The following is an 18,753-nucleotide window of genomic DNA, read 5'->3' on the forward strand; positions in this document are numbered from 1 at the left end:
CTTTTACTAGTATATATTTACTAGTATATTTTTACTTGAGCATAGTTGTTTCCCAATAATTACTAAAAAAAATTTTTTAATCACAATTATGTAAGGGGGTTATTAATAAATACAATGTCTGCTGATTAAAAAATTTTAAAAGCACCCTGCTTCTTAATCCTGCTGCTACATCGCAATATTTGGAATTATGCTCAGAGTTTCTTGTGTAAGTAGAGGTAGATTATGCTGCAGAAACGAACATGTTCTTTTCTGTTAGGTCTGACAAAAGACCTGTTGATTTTTTTGTTGTTGTTACAGAAAAAAATCCTCTTCTAGTTGGGTGCAGTGGCTTACACCTGTAATCCCAACGCTTTGGGAGGCCGAGGCAGGAGGATCGCTTGAGTCCAGGAGCTTGAGACCAGTCTGGGCAACATGGTAAGATCTTATCTCTACTAAAAATTTTAAAGATTAGCTAGGTGTGGTGGCACGCATCTGTAGTCCTAGCTACTTGGGAGGCTGAGGTGGGTGGATGCCTTGAGCCTGGGAGGTCAAGGCTGCAGTCAGTCCTGTTGTGCCAATGCATTCCAGCCTGGGCAACAAAGCAAAATCCTGTCTCAAAACCAAACAAATGAAAACAAAAAAAAATCCCTCTTCTACACCTTGGTTTCCTCATCTATAAAATTTAGAGGAATTGTGGATTTGAATCTGTTCATGCCTGGGATGTAAAAGGTGAGGTCCTAAGATCCCACACACTCGTTTTGTGTCTCTATCCAGGGCCAACAGAACAGCCAAATCTGCTGAGCATCCCATGCAGTGGTCCTTTCTGCAACACAGGAAGCTTTCCCAAGCAGCAAAGAGACCCAGGCGTGAACAGACACCGTTTCCTAGCACCAACTGGCTGCCACCTAGCATTTCCCCAAGATGTTGAAAAGAGTGGAGGGGCCACATACAACCACAAGGATGTCCAATGGAGATGGTCCGAGTGCCCTCTTCCTGGGTAATCTAAGTTAAAACGCCTTCCTACTGGCTCTGCAGAAATGCCGTAATCATCACATTCATGACGTGAAGTAATAACTTCCCCGTTCTACAGAGGAGCCAATGGAAGCTCATAGAAGCCAGTAAGTGGTTTGCCCAAAAGAAAACTCTAACTCTCCGAAGTTCTTCACAACGATTCCGTTTTACTGTCAGCAATTGGGGTCCTTGGTCAGTGGCCCCAGCACTTCTCTGCATGCCAGGTGCCATGCTGGCAACCTTGGGTCCATTCACTTCTGGGAGCTGCAGTTACCCTCTGGGAGGCAGGTTCAGAAAAGCTCCTTTCACAGCAAAGTTTCTCCAAATACAGAACTTATCTTGCCTGTCTGCCAGTGTGGGTCATGGAAAAACTTACAGCTGTACAGAATGGGGATTAAATCCCCATTCTGGCCCAAAGTTTGAGATTTCAGCTCTTAAGGATCGATCAGTGATATCATCTACAAAATGGGGATGAGCACTAGGGTACCATCGTGAGGGGCACCTTACCCTAGACCTTGGAGAATAAAGCTAATATGGACACTTCAAAGACAAGTGTGGAGAAGCCAAATTAAAGAAACAGAATGAGTCTTCAGCCAGGAAGATTCAAGGATTGCTTGACTGGGTATCTCTGGCATGTATTAAAGTTGTAGTTAATTGTGTGCTTGATTTTAATGTATTCCCCCTGCTAAGCTGTAAGCTGAGGAGCACAGGAACCCAATCCATCCTTCTCTGCTTTTGTCCCGGGCCCCTGGTCACATGACAAGCGCTCAGTAAATTAATGAATGAGATGGAGCTAAGGAAAGAATGCGTCAATCAGAGAGGTCAGCCAGGGAAGCCCAGAGAATGAGGCTGATGGCACGGTACCATCCAAGCTCTGGCTGGGAGAGGACCTGCTGGCAAAGAGCCTGCCGACGATACAGACACCCTGGAGGTGTGTGCCCTGGTTGGTCACACTCACACATTCTGGGCCCTTGGGCTACTATTTGCAATAAGACGAATGAACTGGCCTCTGGGGTCACACACCAGGTCTGTGAGTTGGTATGAGCTAATTTCGCCAAGGAATGAGCCTGCTCTTCCAACATAGCCAGACCTGGAGGCACAGCAGGCAGGTCAGGTGAAGAGAGCTGCCCCATGACATCTCTCCGGGCAGCCCACTGGCCACTCCCAGATGGTCCTTAAACTTCCAAGCTGCAGGATTTACTGCTACTTTTTCTACAACACCTACTTTGCAAGGTTTGGCTTTAAGGATGTAAATAACGAAAAGGACCAGCTCCAAATGTGCACTTAACAAACAGTGCTACAATTATTGCTCCTTAAGGCACACATCTCATCAATAACTGAGTCAGGATTCCATGAATAAAGATGTGCTATTTTCTGTCCCATGGAGCTGACAATGTAGAGTACAGATAAGGACCACGGTGAATCAAACAGGCTGCAAGTCTAGCAGATCTCCAGGGGAAGAGGGGGGTCATGGTGAGCATGAGTGCCTGGGGTAGAGCTCACGGAGATGGTGGGAGGTGAACACATGGTGAATTAGCACCAGGGGCCATATGGCCCTCCTCGGGACAGTGGTCACATGTCTGTGGTGTGACTGGCACAACAACCAGAGGCCACAGCCAACATCCCATGATGCTTGACATCTTACACAGTGAACTGTCATGCCCTCGATATGGCGGTAGCTTGATGATGGACACTGTATACGTGAAAAGGCAGAGGGAGCACGGGGTCTAGATGCGGAGGAGGAAGGAACATGGGGTTCAAGGATGGCGATGAGAAGCGGAGGCTTTGCAAGGATGGGCCCTCAGGTACTTACTTTTTTTCAGAGTAAAAGGAGGGGCTTGTTGATCTAGAGAAGGAAGCATTCCTCTGGCCTGTAGCTAGTTACCTAATCTCTGGTCCTGGGACACTTTTGCACTGATGTTTCTCTGTGGTGGCAGCTCTGGCTTGCTGGTCAGTTTCCAATCCCAAGCCCAAGATGCAAGGGGGTGGGATGGGCACAGCGTTTGTTCCGATGCCTTTCTTGACCTACCTTTTTTCCAAAGGTTGGCATGGCCCTGTGGAACAGGGTGGGCCCCGTAATATTTTTGCTTTACAGTACTGAATAAGGTAACAAAATGTAGATTTAGAAAGAATGGGCAATAGGATGGGAACACACATGCACTCACACGAGGAAGCTTTCTGGCTGAAAAGAAAGTGGAACATCTTTTTATCTTTGCAATGTACTAATACTGAATTTGCAGTGTCAAAGCAAAGCAACTTTTTGAAAATGGAAAGGATGGCCACATTATGCACACTGGTATGAGAACTTTTCACCCAGAGAACTACAAAGCATGCATGCATATACATACCCGGCTTGGGTACTGTCGCGATACGGCAGCACTGAAAATATACTACAGAAGGATCTTCTGCCACTGATAAGGACTATTCTAAAAAATAAAAATAAGAACAAACAACAAACACGCTAAATGCAAAGGCTCAAACTTAAAAAAAAAAAATCTATAGCAATTAAGCATTCATGGCATTCATAGCAGTATTTACACGTTCCCACCACCTCCTCTGGCAGATGGTATTCTGCTCTCCTTGCAAAATGCAACCTCAGCGCAACAGAAGAGGGCTGCCTCTCCTCATCTGAATATTAACAAGTGAGACACCAGCAAGGGTCACTAATGAGCACACCTGCACCCCTTCTCCAGCAAGACCTGCTTGCTGTGGGCTGCACATGCAAGAGGGAGCAGACAGAGCAGAGCCCAGGGTGCCCAGGGCTGAGGGAGCAGTCAGGCCACATTTAAACCATTGATTTCTATTTTGCAGTAAACAATGCAAGAGCAACAGCGCCAGAAACCATGAGCAGGAGAGACACTCAGATGCCATTACGATCATTAGGTTTTTCATCTGCTGGCAACACGTTAGGTTCTGAGAATAGATTAAGGGAACAATTATATAATCAGTCTTAGCCTCCATTCCTGCTATAAAGATACGACTGGAAACTGTTCTATAAGATGGTCTTATGCAATCAAAAACCACTTAAAAAATTTAAAACAAAAACAAAAACCCTCAAAAGCACTTATCCTGGCATTTGAGAATAACTTTTGCCAACGGGAACTGCTGATGATAAACTGGAGAAATGAGTGGATGAGATTTAAAAAGAAACAATATTCCGTGTACCACAAAGTCAATACACATCATATGCGGAAGCTTATTTACTTTTGTCATCCTTTCCTTCGACGACCATAAGAAGACCAGGGAAACAGTACAACTATATGCATCAAGGTTTGGGGATTTCAACTTGGTTGTAAAACTATGAAATTCAATCATCCTGGGATGTAGTCTGGCTCCCTGGCATGGCAAACCAGCCCCGTGTTTCCTGGTTTCTGTCTCTCCAATTTCAACATCCACAAAATTTCCCCCTGCATTTTATCATTCTACCCATGCCCTCACACCTATGGTACCCTCACCTTAACAACAAATCCTGCTGTTTTATACTCATGTTCTTTGCATGCTATTTCTTCTGCCTGAATGCCCCACCTTGAAATACCCAGTGAACTCCTATTCTTCAAAACCTCACTTAGAGGTACCCCCTCCAGGGAGTGTTTCCTGCCCCTCTTCGCATAATTACTTGTTCCCTTTTTGGTGCTGTCTCCAATTCCCCATTCACATCTCCAGGAGGGCACTGTTGTGATCTGTGCTGCTAATCATTTGCCTTCTTCCTTTTCTAGAAGGTGAGAGGTTTAGTGTGGGGTGGCCCCTCCCATCTATGTGTATTAGATGTCGCTGAAATGCACTGTGAGCCTCAGAGCACAAGCACTTGAGTATCCATCATGGAAGGACAGGGCTGCAGGTGTCCTTGGCAATCAAAAGCCACTTCTGGTGTCAATTCCTAGCAGTTCATATCCACAGTGGTTAATGGAATGAGACCAAAGCAACACCCCAGCTTCGAACACCAGCTGTCACTTTTGTTTGGCCTTAGTCAGCTTACTAACTCTTGTGAGCCTCAGTCTGCCCTTCTAAAAAATGGGATAAAATGAGTAACGATCTTATTGGAATGTTGTAAAGAACCCTCAGAACAGCAACTGGCACATGGTACACACTCAATAAATATGAACCATCTTTGCTGCAGACCAGCTTCTTGTGCTAGGATTCAGGTTTTCCAGCCTAGTCCATGGACTCAGAACCTCTTCAGACCTCTGTGCTCATTACCCAGGCCTGCTGAGACCTGAAAGGCCATGGTGCCAGGACAGCTGAAGGACCCCATGCACAGCTGTCTGCATTGGTGTGCCATGAGATGTACACAGAGATGCTGCTGACGGGAGATGCTGCTCATCAGATACCACAGGCCCTCACCCTGGTCACTGTGAAGGACAGGGCGTCATGTCCAGAGTGGATTGTCAAAGGCTGAAGGGCCAGGGGTTACAGGAATCATGAGCACACCCTGCTGAACACCAGCCAGGCTCCTTAGGCGTGCCTGCACGGATCCCAGCAACAGAGCTTCTCATGCTGCAATGCCCATGTAATTTACCTATGCAGACATAATAGCCAATACTTACTAAGTATTATTACGTGCCAAATTCTAAATGCTTTAACTGATGAGGCATGTCAAGTCAGTGATGTACCAAAGGAGATGCACCAGCAGGTGGGGCAGGGCGGAGATTGGAACTTGAGCTCTTTACCACTATGAATGCTTTTCCCCAAACCTTACTAGAAAAGCCTGCTCCTAGGGGCGTGACTGGGTATCCTTGGACTTCTTGGATAAGTCTGTCTTCATCCAGGTGTTCTAGGCTGGCTTTCCAGCCTGGCCTGTGGGTCACCATGCCCAGTGAGGGAGGGGCCAGAGGGTGACAGATCACACATCCCTGACCTTGGAGCTCAGCCTGGCCCCTTCCCAGATGGAAGGGCAGAGGCTCTCCACACCCTCACTGCCACTCCATGTCATCTACCCAGGACAAAGTCCTAGAGTGACTCATTCCGTGTCACTGGGCATCGATGTCCTCTGCCACACGGTGGCAGGACGCGGTGGCAGGAATGTTTGAACAAACTCCATTGGCTTGGCGATACTGCATTTTCTTCACTACTCATTGCTAATGTGTCCTTCCTTCCCACAAACTAAATTTGTTTGGACATTCTTAATAGAGCAAGATAATGAGAGAAGATAAATGCAAGTGCAATCCAAGTCTTCTTTCCAACTTTTTTTTTTTTTTGAGACAGAGTCACCCAGGTACAGCGGCACAATCTCGGCTCACTGCAACCTCCACCCCCCTGGTTTCAACCATTCTCCTGCCTCAGCCTCCCGAGTAGCTGAGACTATAGGCACATGCCACCACGCCCGGCTAATTTTTGTATTTTTTAGTAGAGACAGCGTTTCACCATATTGGCCAGGCTGCTCTGGAACTCCTGACCTTGTGATCCGCCTGCCTCCGCCTCCCAAAGTGCTGGGATTACAGGCGTGAGCCACCGCACCCAGCTCCTTCCAACCTTTCAACTACAAGGTGCCTATCAGCAAATGCGCTGCTCGTACTATTAAATGGGCATTCACTCTGGGTGGTTCACACCATTAGCTCTAGGAGAGGCTGACAACATGGTGCTCATTCAGAAAAACATGATTTTTTTACTGCATAGCTCAAGTTTAGCAACTATGAATGTGGACTGTTTCTCAACAATTCCAGTAGGGTAGCTACTTCCCTGGCTGGTCAGTCTCAAGCAGCTGCGGGGGGGTGGGGGGGTGGGGAAGGGAGTAAGGAGTGTCACATCTTTGGGCCTTCCCCTCCCTTCTCCAGTCATTTCATGGACCCTCACTTTCTGCAGGGGCCAGAGGAGGAATTCACAGCAGAGACCCATGCAGAGGCTGTGCAGCCGGTTTGCCAATGGAGCTTCCAAGAACACCTCATACGTATTTCTTGAAGTAGTTCTGGCATCTAGGAGGGACTGCAGGCCTGAGCCACAACAGGCAGGTATCAGCAAGTGATGACTCCAGTCTTCTCGGCTTCTTTCACTGGGAAACCTTGAACAGCACGGTTCTGACAACAGGTCCCGTGTGATCAGCCGTTCTGTTTAAAACCTGCGGGGTTCATGTGAATTTGCAGCTTTTCTCTTTATAAACATTAGGGAAATGTCCACGGTAATGGAGATATACAAGAAAAGAATCAGATGTTTGGCTCCTTGCAGGTACCTCTGTTATTTGAGAGAGAATTCAATCAATGACATAAACAAGCACGGTTCACTTGCAGTGGGCTTCAGACCTTGACCACCCTCATGTCTTTGCCTCCAGCCACTGCAGCTCTCTTCTCTTATGCCCAAATGCCATGCAAAAAGCCCCTACCATTTTCCCATCTGTGACATGCAACACTTTACTTAGAGTTGAGACGGCCAGAAAATATTACATGAACCATTATGACTTCAAAAGAGGAACGAATTCCAGGGAGATGGTTCTTTAAGGAATTAAAGGTCATATTTCCACAGGAACATCTGCCAGAGGGGAAAAAAAAAAAACAGCAAAGGAAAACATTCCCTGGGGCTGCAGCCCACATGGGCAAAGCATCTTGGATACACAACGCTTCCTGAAACTTCCAGGGATCCTCAAGAGTGCTCGGAAGCTGAAGGAGCACCATCCAGCTTTCTTCTTCACACAGCCTCATTGCCAGGCTCTTAGGAAAGCGCCTCTCATCTTGCAGCTTCAGACCACAAAGCTTCCACAGACACAACTAGCTCACATGACCCTGCGTGTCCAGAACAGCCGGGAGATGCACAAGGACACCCTCCCCCCAGGCGACAGAGCACCACAGGCCACTTTTCACCAAGTCCACTTTCACCCCCTCAGCCTGGCACTGGTGATGTCTAAAAAGGCAATGTTTCTCACCCGCCAGGACCTTCAAGTATTTCCTCTTTTGCCAAAAAACCAGAGCGTTGTTCCATTTCCAGCCCGCTGGGGAGCCTCTATTGGTTGTGAGGTCTCATTTCTTCCAGGTGAAATGTTCCATTACACAGGAATATTCTCTTAAGGATATAAAAACAAGCAACCAACTCCAAGAGGAGTTGAAAATCACAGAGGAAAGAAAATCACATCTGTAGTAATGGAGGATGGGGGTGAGCATGGTGATGCCCAAACACAGCCCAGCGGTGTCTGCAGCCCAGGGGTCTGCATTAGGCACCAGGCACACATGCAGAAATTCTGTGGTTCTTTCCCTCCACGCCCAGGAAGCAAGATGGAATACGCCTAAAAAGCTGATGTTGTAGGTTTAACTGTGCTCCCCAAATGACATGTTGAAACCCTAAGACCCAGTACCTGTGATTGTGGCCTTATTTGTAAATATAGTAGTCCCCCTTTATCCACAAGGGATGTGTTCCAAAACCCCCGGGGGATGTCTGAAACCCCGGACAGCACTGAAGCCTGTATTTACTGTGCTTTTTCCTTCGCAATCACATCATATAGGGCAGGTAGCGAGACAATGTAGATACGCTGGACCAAGGGCTGACTCACGTGCCAGATCAGACAGAGTGGGATGGTGAGAGATTTCGCCATGCTACTCAGAATGGCATGCAAGTGAGCACTCATGAATTGTTTCTGGAATTTTCCATTTAATATTTTCATACCATGTGGCTGACTGTGGATAAGGAGGTAGTGCTGCAGCATCTTTGTAGATGTTATCAAGTGAGGATGAGGTCCTGCTGGGTCAGAGAGGGCCTTCAATCCAATGACTGGTGTCCTTACAAGGGGCAAGAGATTTGGAGACACCTAGACACGCACGGAGGGAAGAAGCTCACGCGACGGCGTAGACAGAGACGGGAGCAATGCAGCTATAAGCCAAGGACACCACGGCCTGCCGGCACCACCAGAAGCTGGGAAGAGTTGAGAGCTGATTCTTCTTCCCCTGGAGCTCAGAGGGAGCATGAGTCTCCAGAACAGGGAGAGAACCCCTTGTTGCTGTCTTAATCACCCAGTTTGTGGTACCTTGTAGGGTAGCCCTGGAAAGGGACATAGCTCTCCTTGGCGTGGCTCTGGGCCACACATCCCGGCTCAGCAGGTCCTCTGCACCCCACACTATGAGCGCTATGCACAGAAACAGTGAAGCCGTGAAGACCAATGTCAGGAGACAAATGAATATTATGAAATCTGGAAAACCCGTTCTCTTCCCAGCTCCTCTCTGCCCCCTTTTCCCACAGCCGTTCCTTCCTCCTCTCACAATACTTCATTAAAAGCTGGAAGAAGAGGACTTGACCCCTTTCCGTCTCTTCTGAAGGGCTGGCAATGGTATAATGAGAGTTGAATGAAAACACCACCATCAACAACAAAATGTTCTTGTTTACTCTATTTAAATGCTCATGAGCTATTGGGGGGATGCTTTTCCTCCTTAGGAACGACTCCCCTCACTGTTGGATGTGCCTCATTTGAGTACAAGGGCAAAGCGGAGAGTTGGTAGGGGCCCCAAGAACACTCTTCACAGAGCGATCTGTTCCTTTCTACCTGGAGTGGGAAGGAGACGCTATTCCAGGGCAGGAGCTGGGAAGAAAAGGGGCCCCGTGAACAAGAGGGCGCTAGAACAAGAAGCCTGAGAGTGCTGGGGGTGGCAGAGGAGGAGGCAGTGTGGGATTCCAACAGGTAGGAACAGGAGGAAGGGAAGCAGGCTTAGCCCTGGGAAGTGGGGAGTTGCATAGGGCGTCTGGAGCCAGCGAACTGGGGGCATGAGTTAAATGTTCTGATATATCTGAGGATCTGTGCTAAGCTGCCCACAAATAGCACGTGGTGGTGCTGTTCCCGGTGGAGGCATTAGTCTTCTCTTCATGACTGTCACTGCCACCTCCACCACTGACTTCCATGGCCACTAAGATCACTGCAGGATGCAGCCAGGACAGGCCCTGCCATCTGCTAAGGGGGCACCCTTATCCTACAATCTAGGGAGTGGCAAATTTCTGATAAACAAGTTATATAATCTTCCTTTCCTCCCCTTTCCCTTACACAAATATTTTCTGAGCACTTACTCCATGCCAGACATTGTACTAGGTGCCTGGGATCTGACGATGAATGGCCCGGCTAAGAGCTCCCTCCTTGCAAAGCTTAGGGGTGGTTGGGGGATACATCCAGGCAGAGGTATAAGTTCTCTGATGGGAAGTCGGGGGTGTACTAAGCACACAGGAAGAATAATCCCCCTTAAAGGAGGCAAGGTGGGCTTCCTGGAGCAGCTGATAACTAAGCTGAGACCACAGGGATAAGTGACAAGCAATCTACAGTGAGAAGATATGCTGGCGGGAAAACTGGCATGCATCAAGTTTGGGAGAAAGCACATTCAGCCTATTCAAGGAACTGAGCGAATAAGAAAAGTTCACAGACCTCACATGCCTGACTCACCAGCGTTTCCACTTCCCTCTGTACACCCCTTTGACTGACACCCCTGACACACGCAAACCTCAGGCTGGCAGGCTGTTCGCCACCAATCCCCACCAAGTTGTACACTTACTAAGAGTCACTTACATATGGGCCAATCCTGTTTATGTCAGTTGTATTATTATTTATATTTACACTTGTTTATTAAAGACTGTGCACTTCTTCGGAGAAAAGATTAGTAAATGCCGAAGGAAATGCCTCACACCTGTAATCCCAGAACTTTGGGAAGCCGAGGTGGGAGATCACTTGAACTCAGGAGTTCAAGACCAGCCTGGGCAACATAGAGACCCCGTTTCTATTAAAAATCAAAAAATTAGCTGGGTGTGGTGGCACACACCTGTAGTCCCAGCTACTTAAGAGGCTGAGGTGGGAGGCTTGCTTGAGCCCAGGATTCTAGTCTGCAGTGGGCTATGATTGTGCCACTGCATTCCTGGGTGACAGAGAAAGACCTTGTCTCAAAAAAATAAAAAAAAATAAAAAAGTGTGCACAAACTCTAAAGAATGTGGAAAATAAAGAGAAATGCTGTCTCAATTTTTGTTTAATACCGGGTGCTTTAAAAAATAATCATACAAGGCAAGTCACTGAAAAAAAAATTGCAGTTGAAATAGGTGTGAGCAAGACTATAAAAGATTAGGAAAAAAATTGTAAAAATCCAAACAGATTTTGCACTTAGATTCTTGGGCCACTTTCGAGAAGTCCAATGTGGACATCCCAGGAATAGGTGGGGACAAGGAGGACATAAGGAAGTTGATGCCACAGACACTCTGATCTGTGGACCCCCACACAAAGGAAAGGCATGGCACGAAAAGCTGCAGAATGGACCATGATGCGAGCAGGATGTCTAAGCATGACATCTAAGCTGTGCAGATTTCTGTGGGCATTTCCTTCGGCATTTACTAACCTTTTCCCCTAACCAAGTGATTACTGAGAATAATTCAGCATAGCTGAGGCTGACATGGAAGAGAAGCAGTAGTCAAACTGTGAAGCCAGCTGGAAAAAGGCCTCCTGAGCCCTGTGAGGAAGTCAGGGCTCGGGATTCCCCAGCTGAAGGTGGGGATCACAGCCACGGCATGGAGGAGCACTGACAGGAGTAGAGTGGGGTGAGGAGTGAGGAAAGGCTGGGATGGGCTGGGAGGAAGGTGGGCAGTGAGGAAGGCAGGCATCATCAGCTGGGCAGCAAAGCTCACCAAGTCAGAGCACCACAAACTGGGTGGCTTAAACAACGGAAATGTATTGTCTCACAGTTCTGGAGGCCAGAAGTCCAAGATCGAGGTGTTGGCAGGCCCATGATCCATTCTGAAGGCACTGGGGAAGGGTCTGCTCCAGGCCTGTCTCCTGGCTACTGGTGGCTCCATGGCTTGTGGCAGCTTCACTCCAATCTGCACACAGCATTCTCCCCATAGGCCTCTGTCTGTGCCCCAGTTCTCCCTTTCTTTCCTTTTTTTTCTTAGACGGAGTCTCGCTCTCTCATCCAGGCTACAGTATCGTGGCACGATCTCAGCTCACTGCAACCTCTGCCTCCCGGGTTCAAGCGATTCTCCTGCCTCAGCCTCCTGAGTAGCTGGGATTACAGGTGCCTGCCACCATACCTGGCTAATTTTTTTTGCATTTTTAGTAGAGGCAGGGTTTCACCATGTTGGCCAGGCTGGTCTCAAACTCCTGACCTCATGATTCACCCACCTCAGCCTCCCAAAGTGCTGGGATTACAGGTGTAAGCCACTGCGTCCAGCCAGTTCTCCCTTTCTTTAAGAGACTGGGGCTTATGCTCTGTCACTCAGACTGGAGGGCAGTGGCATGATCTTAGCTCTCTGCTGCCTTAAACTCCTGGGCTCAAGTGATCCACCCACCTCAGCCTCCCGAATTGCTGGGAATATAGACATGAGCCATGACGCCTGACTGCAATTTCCTCTTTCTATAAGGATATCAGTCATATTGATTAGGGCCCGCCCTACTCCAGTGTAACCTCATCTTAGTGAATTATATCTACTATGACTCTGTTTCAAATAAAGTCACATTCTGAGGTACGGGGAGTTAGGCCCTCAACACAGGAATTTTGGAGGCTAAAGTAAGGGGAAAACAAGAAGAGTTTGGTGTCACAGAAATGAGAATGTCCAGCCAGGTACGGCAGCTCAAGCCTGTGATCCCACTTTGGGAGGCCAAGCTGGGAGGATCACCTGAGGTCAGGAATTCAAGACCAGCCTGGCCAACATGGTGAAACTCCATCTCTACTAGAAATACAAAAATCAGCTGGGCATGGTGGCAGGCGCCTGTAATCCCAGCTACTGGGGAGGCTGAAGCAGGAGAATCACTTGAACCCAGAAGACGGAGGTTGCAGTGAGCCAAGATCATGCCACTGTACTCCAGCCTGGGTGACAGAGGGAGACAACATCTCAAATAAAAAAAAAAAGAAGTCAGGAAGTCCTTCTGGGATCTCCTCCCCTCCTGCTCAGCCAGAACAGCCCGGTAGCTGCATCCTGAACTGTGGTCCAACAGTCATCCGCTAGCTGCAATTACTGTTTTCTTCTCAAAGTGCTGCAAACCAATGGTGGAGACCAAGAACTGACGTCTCCTCTGGGATCCCAGGCCAAGCAAAAGATTAAAACAGAACCACCGATACGGTTTGGCTGTGTCCCCACCCAAATCTCATCTTGAACTGTAGCTCCCATAATTCTCATGTGTTGTGGGAGGGACCTGGTGGGAGATAATTCAATCATGGGGTGGTTTCCCCAATACTGTTCTCATGGTGGTGAATAAGTCTCATGAGATCCAATAGTTTTATAACGGGAAACCCCTTTTGCTTAGCTGTCATTCTCTCTTGCCTGACGCTATGTAAGATGTGCCTTTGCCTTCTGACATGATTGTGAGGCCTCCCCAGCCCTGTGGAACTGTGAATCCATTAAATCTCTTTTTCTTTATAAATTACTCCATCTCAGGTGTGTCTTTATCAGCAGTGTGAGAACAGACTAATATAACCACCAAGGGAAGGTTCTGTCCAATCGGAAATGATTTCCAACCCTTCTATCTTTCCTCTATGACTGCTTTTATTTCTTCAAATCAAACTGGTGGAAATGCAGCAACAAGTACCCGCAGGCTGCAAGCTTTTCAGCCGCAAACATGTACCCAAGCGTGCGGCACTGAGCACAGCTGCTTTTGATTGAAAATCATTTCTCTCAAAAGCCTCGTGCAGCACTATAGAAGAAGCCAGCCTCACCTCCATGCTGTTTAAAGAGGCATACATAATAAAACCGGGTGCATGTGTGACCCAGCACACCACTGGGAACTGGGCAGCAGAATTCTTGTTGCTGAGTGACTGCCCTGCATGCCAGCTCCTCTCCTCCATCCCGCCACTTAGTGCTAGGAGAATAAAGCCAAGGCAATGCAATGGTCCATCAGACTTGGGAGCAGCTCTGGGGGCCATTTCAGTGAAGGAAGAGCCTAGAACCAGAGCCCCGGTGAGGTCTGGGGAGTCCTGGAGGCTTCTTCAGGCAGTCCCGTCCCTGTCCCCCTAGACTGGGGTTTTGTTAAGAACTCATCATAAACACCGATGACGATAAGAATAAAGATGCTTCCTGCCGCCTTCTGCCACTGAGGGATGGCAGGTGCTAGCCTTTTCACAAAAAACACAATCTCCCAGAGGAAAAAGTAGCCTGCTCAGGAAAGGGTCAGTGTTGTTTGACACACAGAAGATGCTTGACTTCTGTCAAACTGGATGGATTCAATTCAGGGAGAAAAAGCAATGACATTTTTCTTCTTTCAAAAAGGCCAGTCTAGGGCTGGTAACGAGCCGTTTTATTTTTTGAAAGATGCCACTTCCTCCAAGTTATTTTTCAAACTAAATTAGGCTGACAGCTTGGAACTGATGAGATCACAAACAAGGTCTTAATTTAGTTATGACCCAACCCCTTTTTCCCTCCAAAATGTTTTGGTGCGACAAGGAAAGGCCCCAGCTTGACTTCAGTCACTGTACTTTCACCACCTCCCTTTAAAAAGCAGGTAAAGGGTGCCGAAGCCTTTTACATCTTTTTTTTTAACGTCGTCCTACTGAGTTCATGCTTTAAAGAAAAAACACTCTGGCTCAGTTCTTGTATCCACTCCCATCTCAAATCCTTTTACATCTCTTTCAAAATTCCTCCCAAGGGAGGAGATAACTGAGTCAACTCACTCCCGGGGATATTCCTCTACCTGTTCACAATGAGAGGATTATCGAAGCAGACCCAGGAGGCGGCACTTCCAGAGCATGTGAAACCATCCCTGCGTGCTATGTCAACACTCAACACCCAGATGACTTCAAAAGGACACCCAGTAAAAGCGCACACAGCCACGTGACAGAGGGACGAGATGCCCACGTGAAACAAGGGCTCTATCACTCTTCAAGACACAAGTTCATGACTCTCAAGAACTGGGAGCACCGAGAGGGTCACTAGGCATAAATGTCACAAAAGCCACTGGGTGTCTCCAGTCCTTATGCTCAGAATCCCCACTGTCCTTCTGATGAGTCAGTCCTTCCTGGCCAGCCATAAGCAAGGCTGTGTAATTGTTTGTCATCTTCAAGGTGTATCTAATGGCTGGGAACTGAGATTTGTCTTCACTTCTGTTTAGCTTGTGCTCTGCAGCACACAGTAGGGTTCTCAGTGAAGATGCAGGTTAGAGCCCATGGTGACCAGCTCTCCTCTTACAATAAGCAGCAGCTTCCACTTGCCAACTGCCCTCCTCAACCGGGGGTTCAAAGGCCCACTCCAGACGCTGTGGCAGAGGCCGCCAGCCACCTCTCTTCCTTGACAAATGGCTTCCTCATATATTTGTGGCCAGTTTTTCAAAAAGATCTTGAGTTGCTTTTGAACTTCGTATCAAAATGAACTCTTTTAGAAGATAATACCCACCCACCCTCTAATTTTCGATAGAAAAGATAAGGTTACCAAAACGAAGTGCAATGCCGACTCCTGACTTTGGATCACCCAGAATGACCACGTTCCAAGGCGAGTCGGATCACTCGCACCTCTGCTCTGCACGCTGCGTGGTTCCCACCTTGCTCACAACCAGACGGACCTCCTCGGTCACCACCGGCTTCGCGGAGCTCATCTTGCTTTCCGGCCTTGCTCTCGCTCAGCTCCACCACTGCCGGCTTTCCTCCAGTTCCTCAAACACACCCTGGACGTTCCGCCTCAGTGTCTCCACGATTGCTGTTCCTTCAGGGCGAGCGCTCTTCACCACTGGGAAAGCCCCAAGGCTGGCTCCCTCACCTCCTTCACCCCTCCATTCCCAGGTCTCCCCATCACCCCGGCGTGCCCTTCCCCACCCCCGGCTGCCTCTGTCTCTCTCCATGGCACATCATCTCATCTTTCACCTGTGCACGTTTATCATCACTTCCCTCCCTATTGGGATGTATCCTGTTTTATTCACAGATACATCCCAATAGGGTATCATTGGGCATCTTCTATGTGCATAGTCATTAAGCAATAATTCCCTCTTCCCCTAACCCCTGGTAACCTCTTATCTACTTTCTCTCTATGGACTATTCTGGATATTTCATACAAATGGAATCACATGACATTTAACCTTTTGTGACTGGCTCACTTCACTCGGCTTATTTTCAAGGTTCATCACGACTCCTTCCACAGAGTCCACTGCCGGGGGACCATCCTAATACACATCTAGCTTCCTATGACATGACATGCACACTGATGGCAACGCCACAGATCAGACCTGTCCTGGGTGGGTGCAAAGGCGACACCAGTCTTCAGTGATACTAGCCTTCCATCAGGACAAGCTGAATTAGCTCCCTCTGTATTGGCATTGCATTGTTAGCCTGGGGTGGAACACGCTGTCCTTCTAAATGCCAAGATATTTTTCACGTGCACTAAAAAGTCTCTATTCTGTGCTATGATCAATAGTCCACCTGAATTACATTTATCCTTGCTCAGTTTAATCTCGGTGGACTAGCTCTGGCATTTCCAGAGAATGAAGTATCTGGATCGTGGTTCTTATCTGTGATGCTACTTCCTGCTTCTGCTCTCCCTGCTTTTAGTTTTCCACATGGCTGACAACGAGGCTTCTGGGCTTTTACTCCAATCACTGGTCTGCACTGCAGGAGAAAATGCTGGTGGGAATACCACTTGCTGTTCTACTCAAACTTGCCCTCAGGCTGCTAATGGTCACTGACAAATTTCAGCCACCTGCAGAAACTCCAGCTTCACTATCACCCAGCCCTTCTCACCGCTCTATCCATTGGGACGTGCAATAGTGAGGAATAGCCTGACGTTTTGCTGCAATCTAGAAATGTAATGTCCATGGCAGTTCCTCACTTTACTAACCAAGTTATTCCATCAATGAGGAATCAAAGCTGAAGCAACATGACTTTTTCTTAGTGAACTCATGTTGACTGCTAGCAACCTCCACACAAACCATCTGTTCTCAAACTTTGCTCACCATCAGCTCTAGGCTCGCCAGTCCATGATTATTAGAATCAACCCCTCCCATCACCCTCGTGCTTTTTTTTTCCACTTTAAGGTAACTTTGCCTTACATCAGACATAGAATTTCATTCATTCTCCATGGCACTTTAAAAATCATTTGTATTTCCAAATTCTTTCCATTCTCCAGGATCTAGTCCTGGTGACTAAAATTCACTTACGAGGCCTCTTTTATTCAACAAACACTTGCCGAGTGCCTACTGTATGACTGGCATGTGGCTTTGTTTAGAGTCTACACTTCCTCTAGTTCTACTTGGTAAGGAAGCTAAAAGCAGGCCAGCAGCTGACACCTGCTGACCCCATACCATCACCCCAAGAAGTCTGCCATTCTTTCCCTTCCGCTTCTGAACATGGTCTTGATAGTAGCAGCCTATGGATATTACCGGTGTTTTATTTTATTGTTAGGGGGAAAAAATATATATATATATATAAATACATATATTTACATGTAAATATATATAAATATATATATAAATCCATATATATACATGCACACATATAAAAACATAAAATGCCACTTAGTGTGCAATTCAGTGTCATTAAGTACATGCACAATGTTGGGAAACCATCATCACTATGTATTTTCAAAACATTTCCATCACCCCCATAGAAAATCTGTACTCAGTAAGCAATAATTCCCTCTTGCCCTAACCCCTGGAAACCTCTTACCTACTTTCTGTCTCTATGGACTATTCTGGATATTTCATATAAATGGAGTCATATGACATTTGACCTTTTGTGACTGGCTCATCTCACTCGGCTTATTTTCAAGGTTCATCCGCATTGTGGCATATATCAGTACATCATTCCTTTTCATGGCTGAATATTATTCCACTGTATGGATACAGCACATGGTCTATCCATGCATCTGCTGATGAGACACTGGAGTTGTTTTCACCTTTTGGCGAAATAACACTGTTATTGCGAATAACACTGCATTTGTCTATAAATATCTGTTTGAATACCTATTTCAATTCTTTTGGGTGTACAACTAGCAACTAATTGCTGGGTAATTAATTACAACTAGCAATTAATTAATTGTATGGTAATTTTGTTTGACTTTTCGAAGAGCCACCAAACTTCCCCACAGCGCCTACCATTTTATATTCCATCAGCAGTGTATGACAGTTGCAATTTTTTTTTTTTATTAACAATCTTTGGTTCATCCAGACATTAGTCTCCCTCACCCCACTCTTGCAAATTTGCTTAAGCCATTTTAAAAATTACCCCTTGGTCTTTAGCAAATGACTTTTTAAAACTCAGAATGCAAGGGAGAATTTTCTCAAATTCTGTCAATTTTCTTAAAAACTGTCTTACTGCATATGGATTTTAACTCCCATCATTCTCGTCAACGAAGAATCAGCAATCTGATGGCTGGATGTGAATTCTACTTCCCACTCTCTAGCCGTGTGCTCCAGTTTCCTCCTCTGTAAACTGGGATCAGGAGTGCTTTAGTTTCTTACAGCTGCAGAACAAATTGCCACAAAGTCAGTGGCGTAAAACAACACACACATATTATCTTACAATTCTGGAGCTCTGACTTGGAAATGGGACTCATGGAGCTAAAATCGAGGTGTTAGCAGAGCTGGTTCTCACGGGAGACTGCAGGGCGAATTGGCTTTCTTGCCTTTTCCAGACTCTTAGCGGCTGCTTGCACTTCTTGGTTTATTGCTCCATCCTTCAGCTTCAAAGCCAGCAAAGCCGGAGGAGTCTTTCTCCTATTGCATTAACTCTGACACCCAAAATCCTGCCCCTTTCTTCTACTTTTAAGGGCTCTGTAGTTAGACTGGGACCACCTGAATAATCTGGGGTAAACTCCCATGTAAAGGTCAGCTCATTTGTGCCTTAGTTCCCCTTTGCCATGTAACCTAACACAGTCACAGGTCCCAGGGATGGGATGTGGACACCTCTGAGGGCCGT

The 18,753-nt window shown here is 47.0% G+C and overlaps 1 protein-coding gene across 1 annotated transcript in view; it reads right to left on the reverse strand.

The window, feature by feature from the left end:
* Window positions 1-18,753, reverse strand: part of CABLES1 (Cdk5 and Abl enzyme substrate 1) — a 74,879-nt gene that overhangs the window by 45,395 nt on the left and 10,731 nt on the right. Inside the window, exon 4 of the mRNA XM_032293208.1 lies at window positions 3,339-3,416. Coding sequence (XP_032149099.1) covers window positions 3,339-3,416 — 78 coding nt within the window. The remainder of the gene's footprint in view (window positions 1-3,338; window positions 3,417-18,753) is intronic.

Source organism: Sapajus apella, unplaced genomic scaffold, assembly GCF_009761245.1.
Source record: "Sapajus apella isolate SASKATOON/1434 unplaced genomic scaffold, GSC_monkey_1.0 scaffold29, whole genome shotgun sequence".
NCBI classification, from domain to species: Eukaryota; Metazoa; Chordata; class Mammalia; order Primates; family Cebidae; genus Sapajus; species Sapajus apella.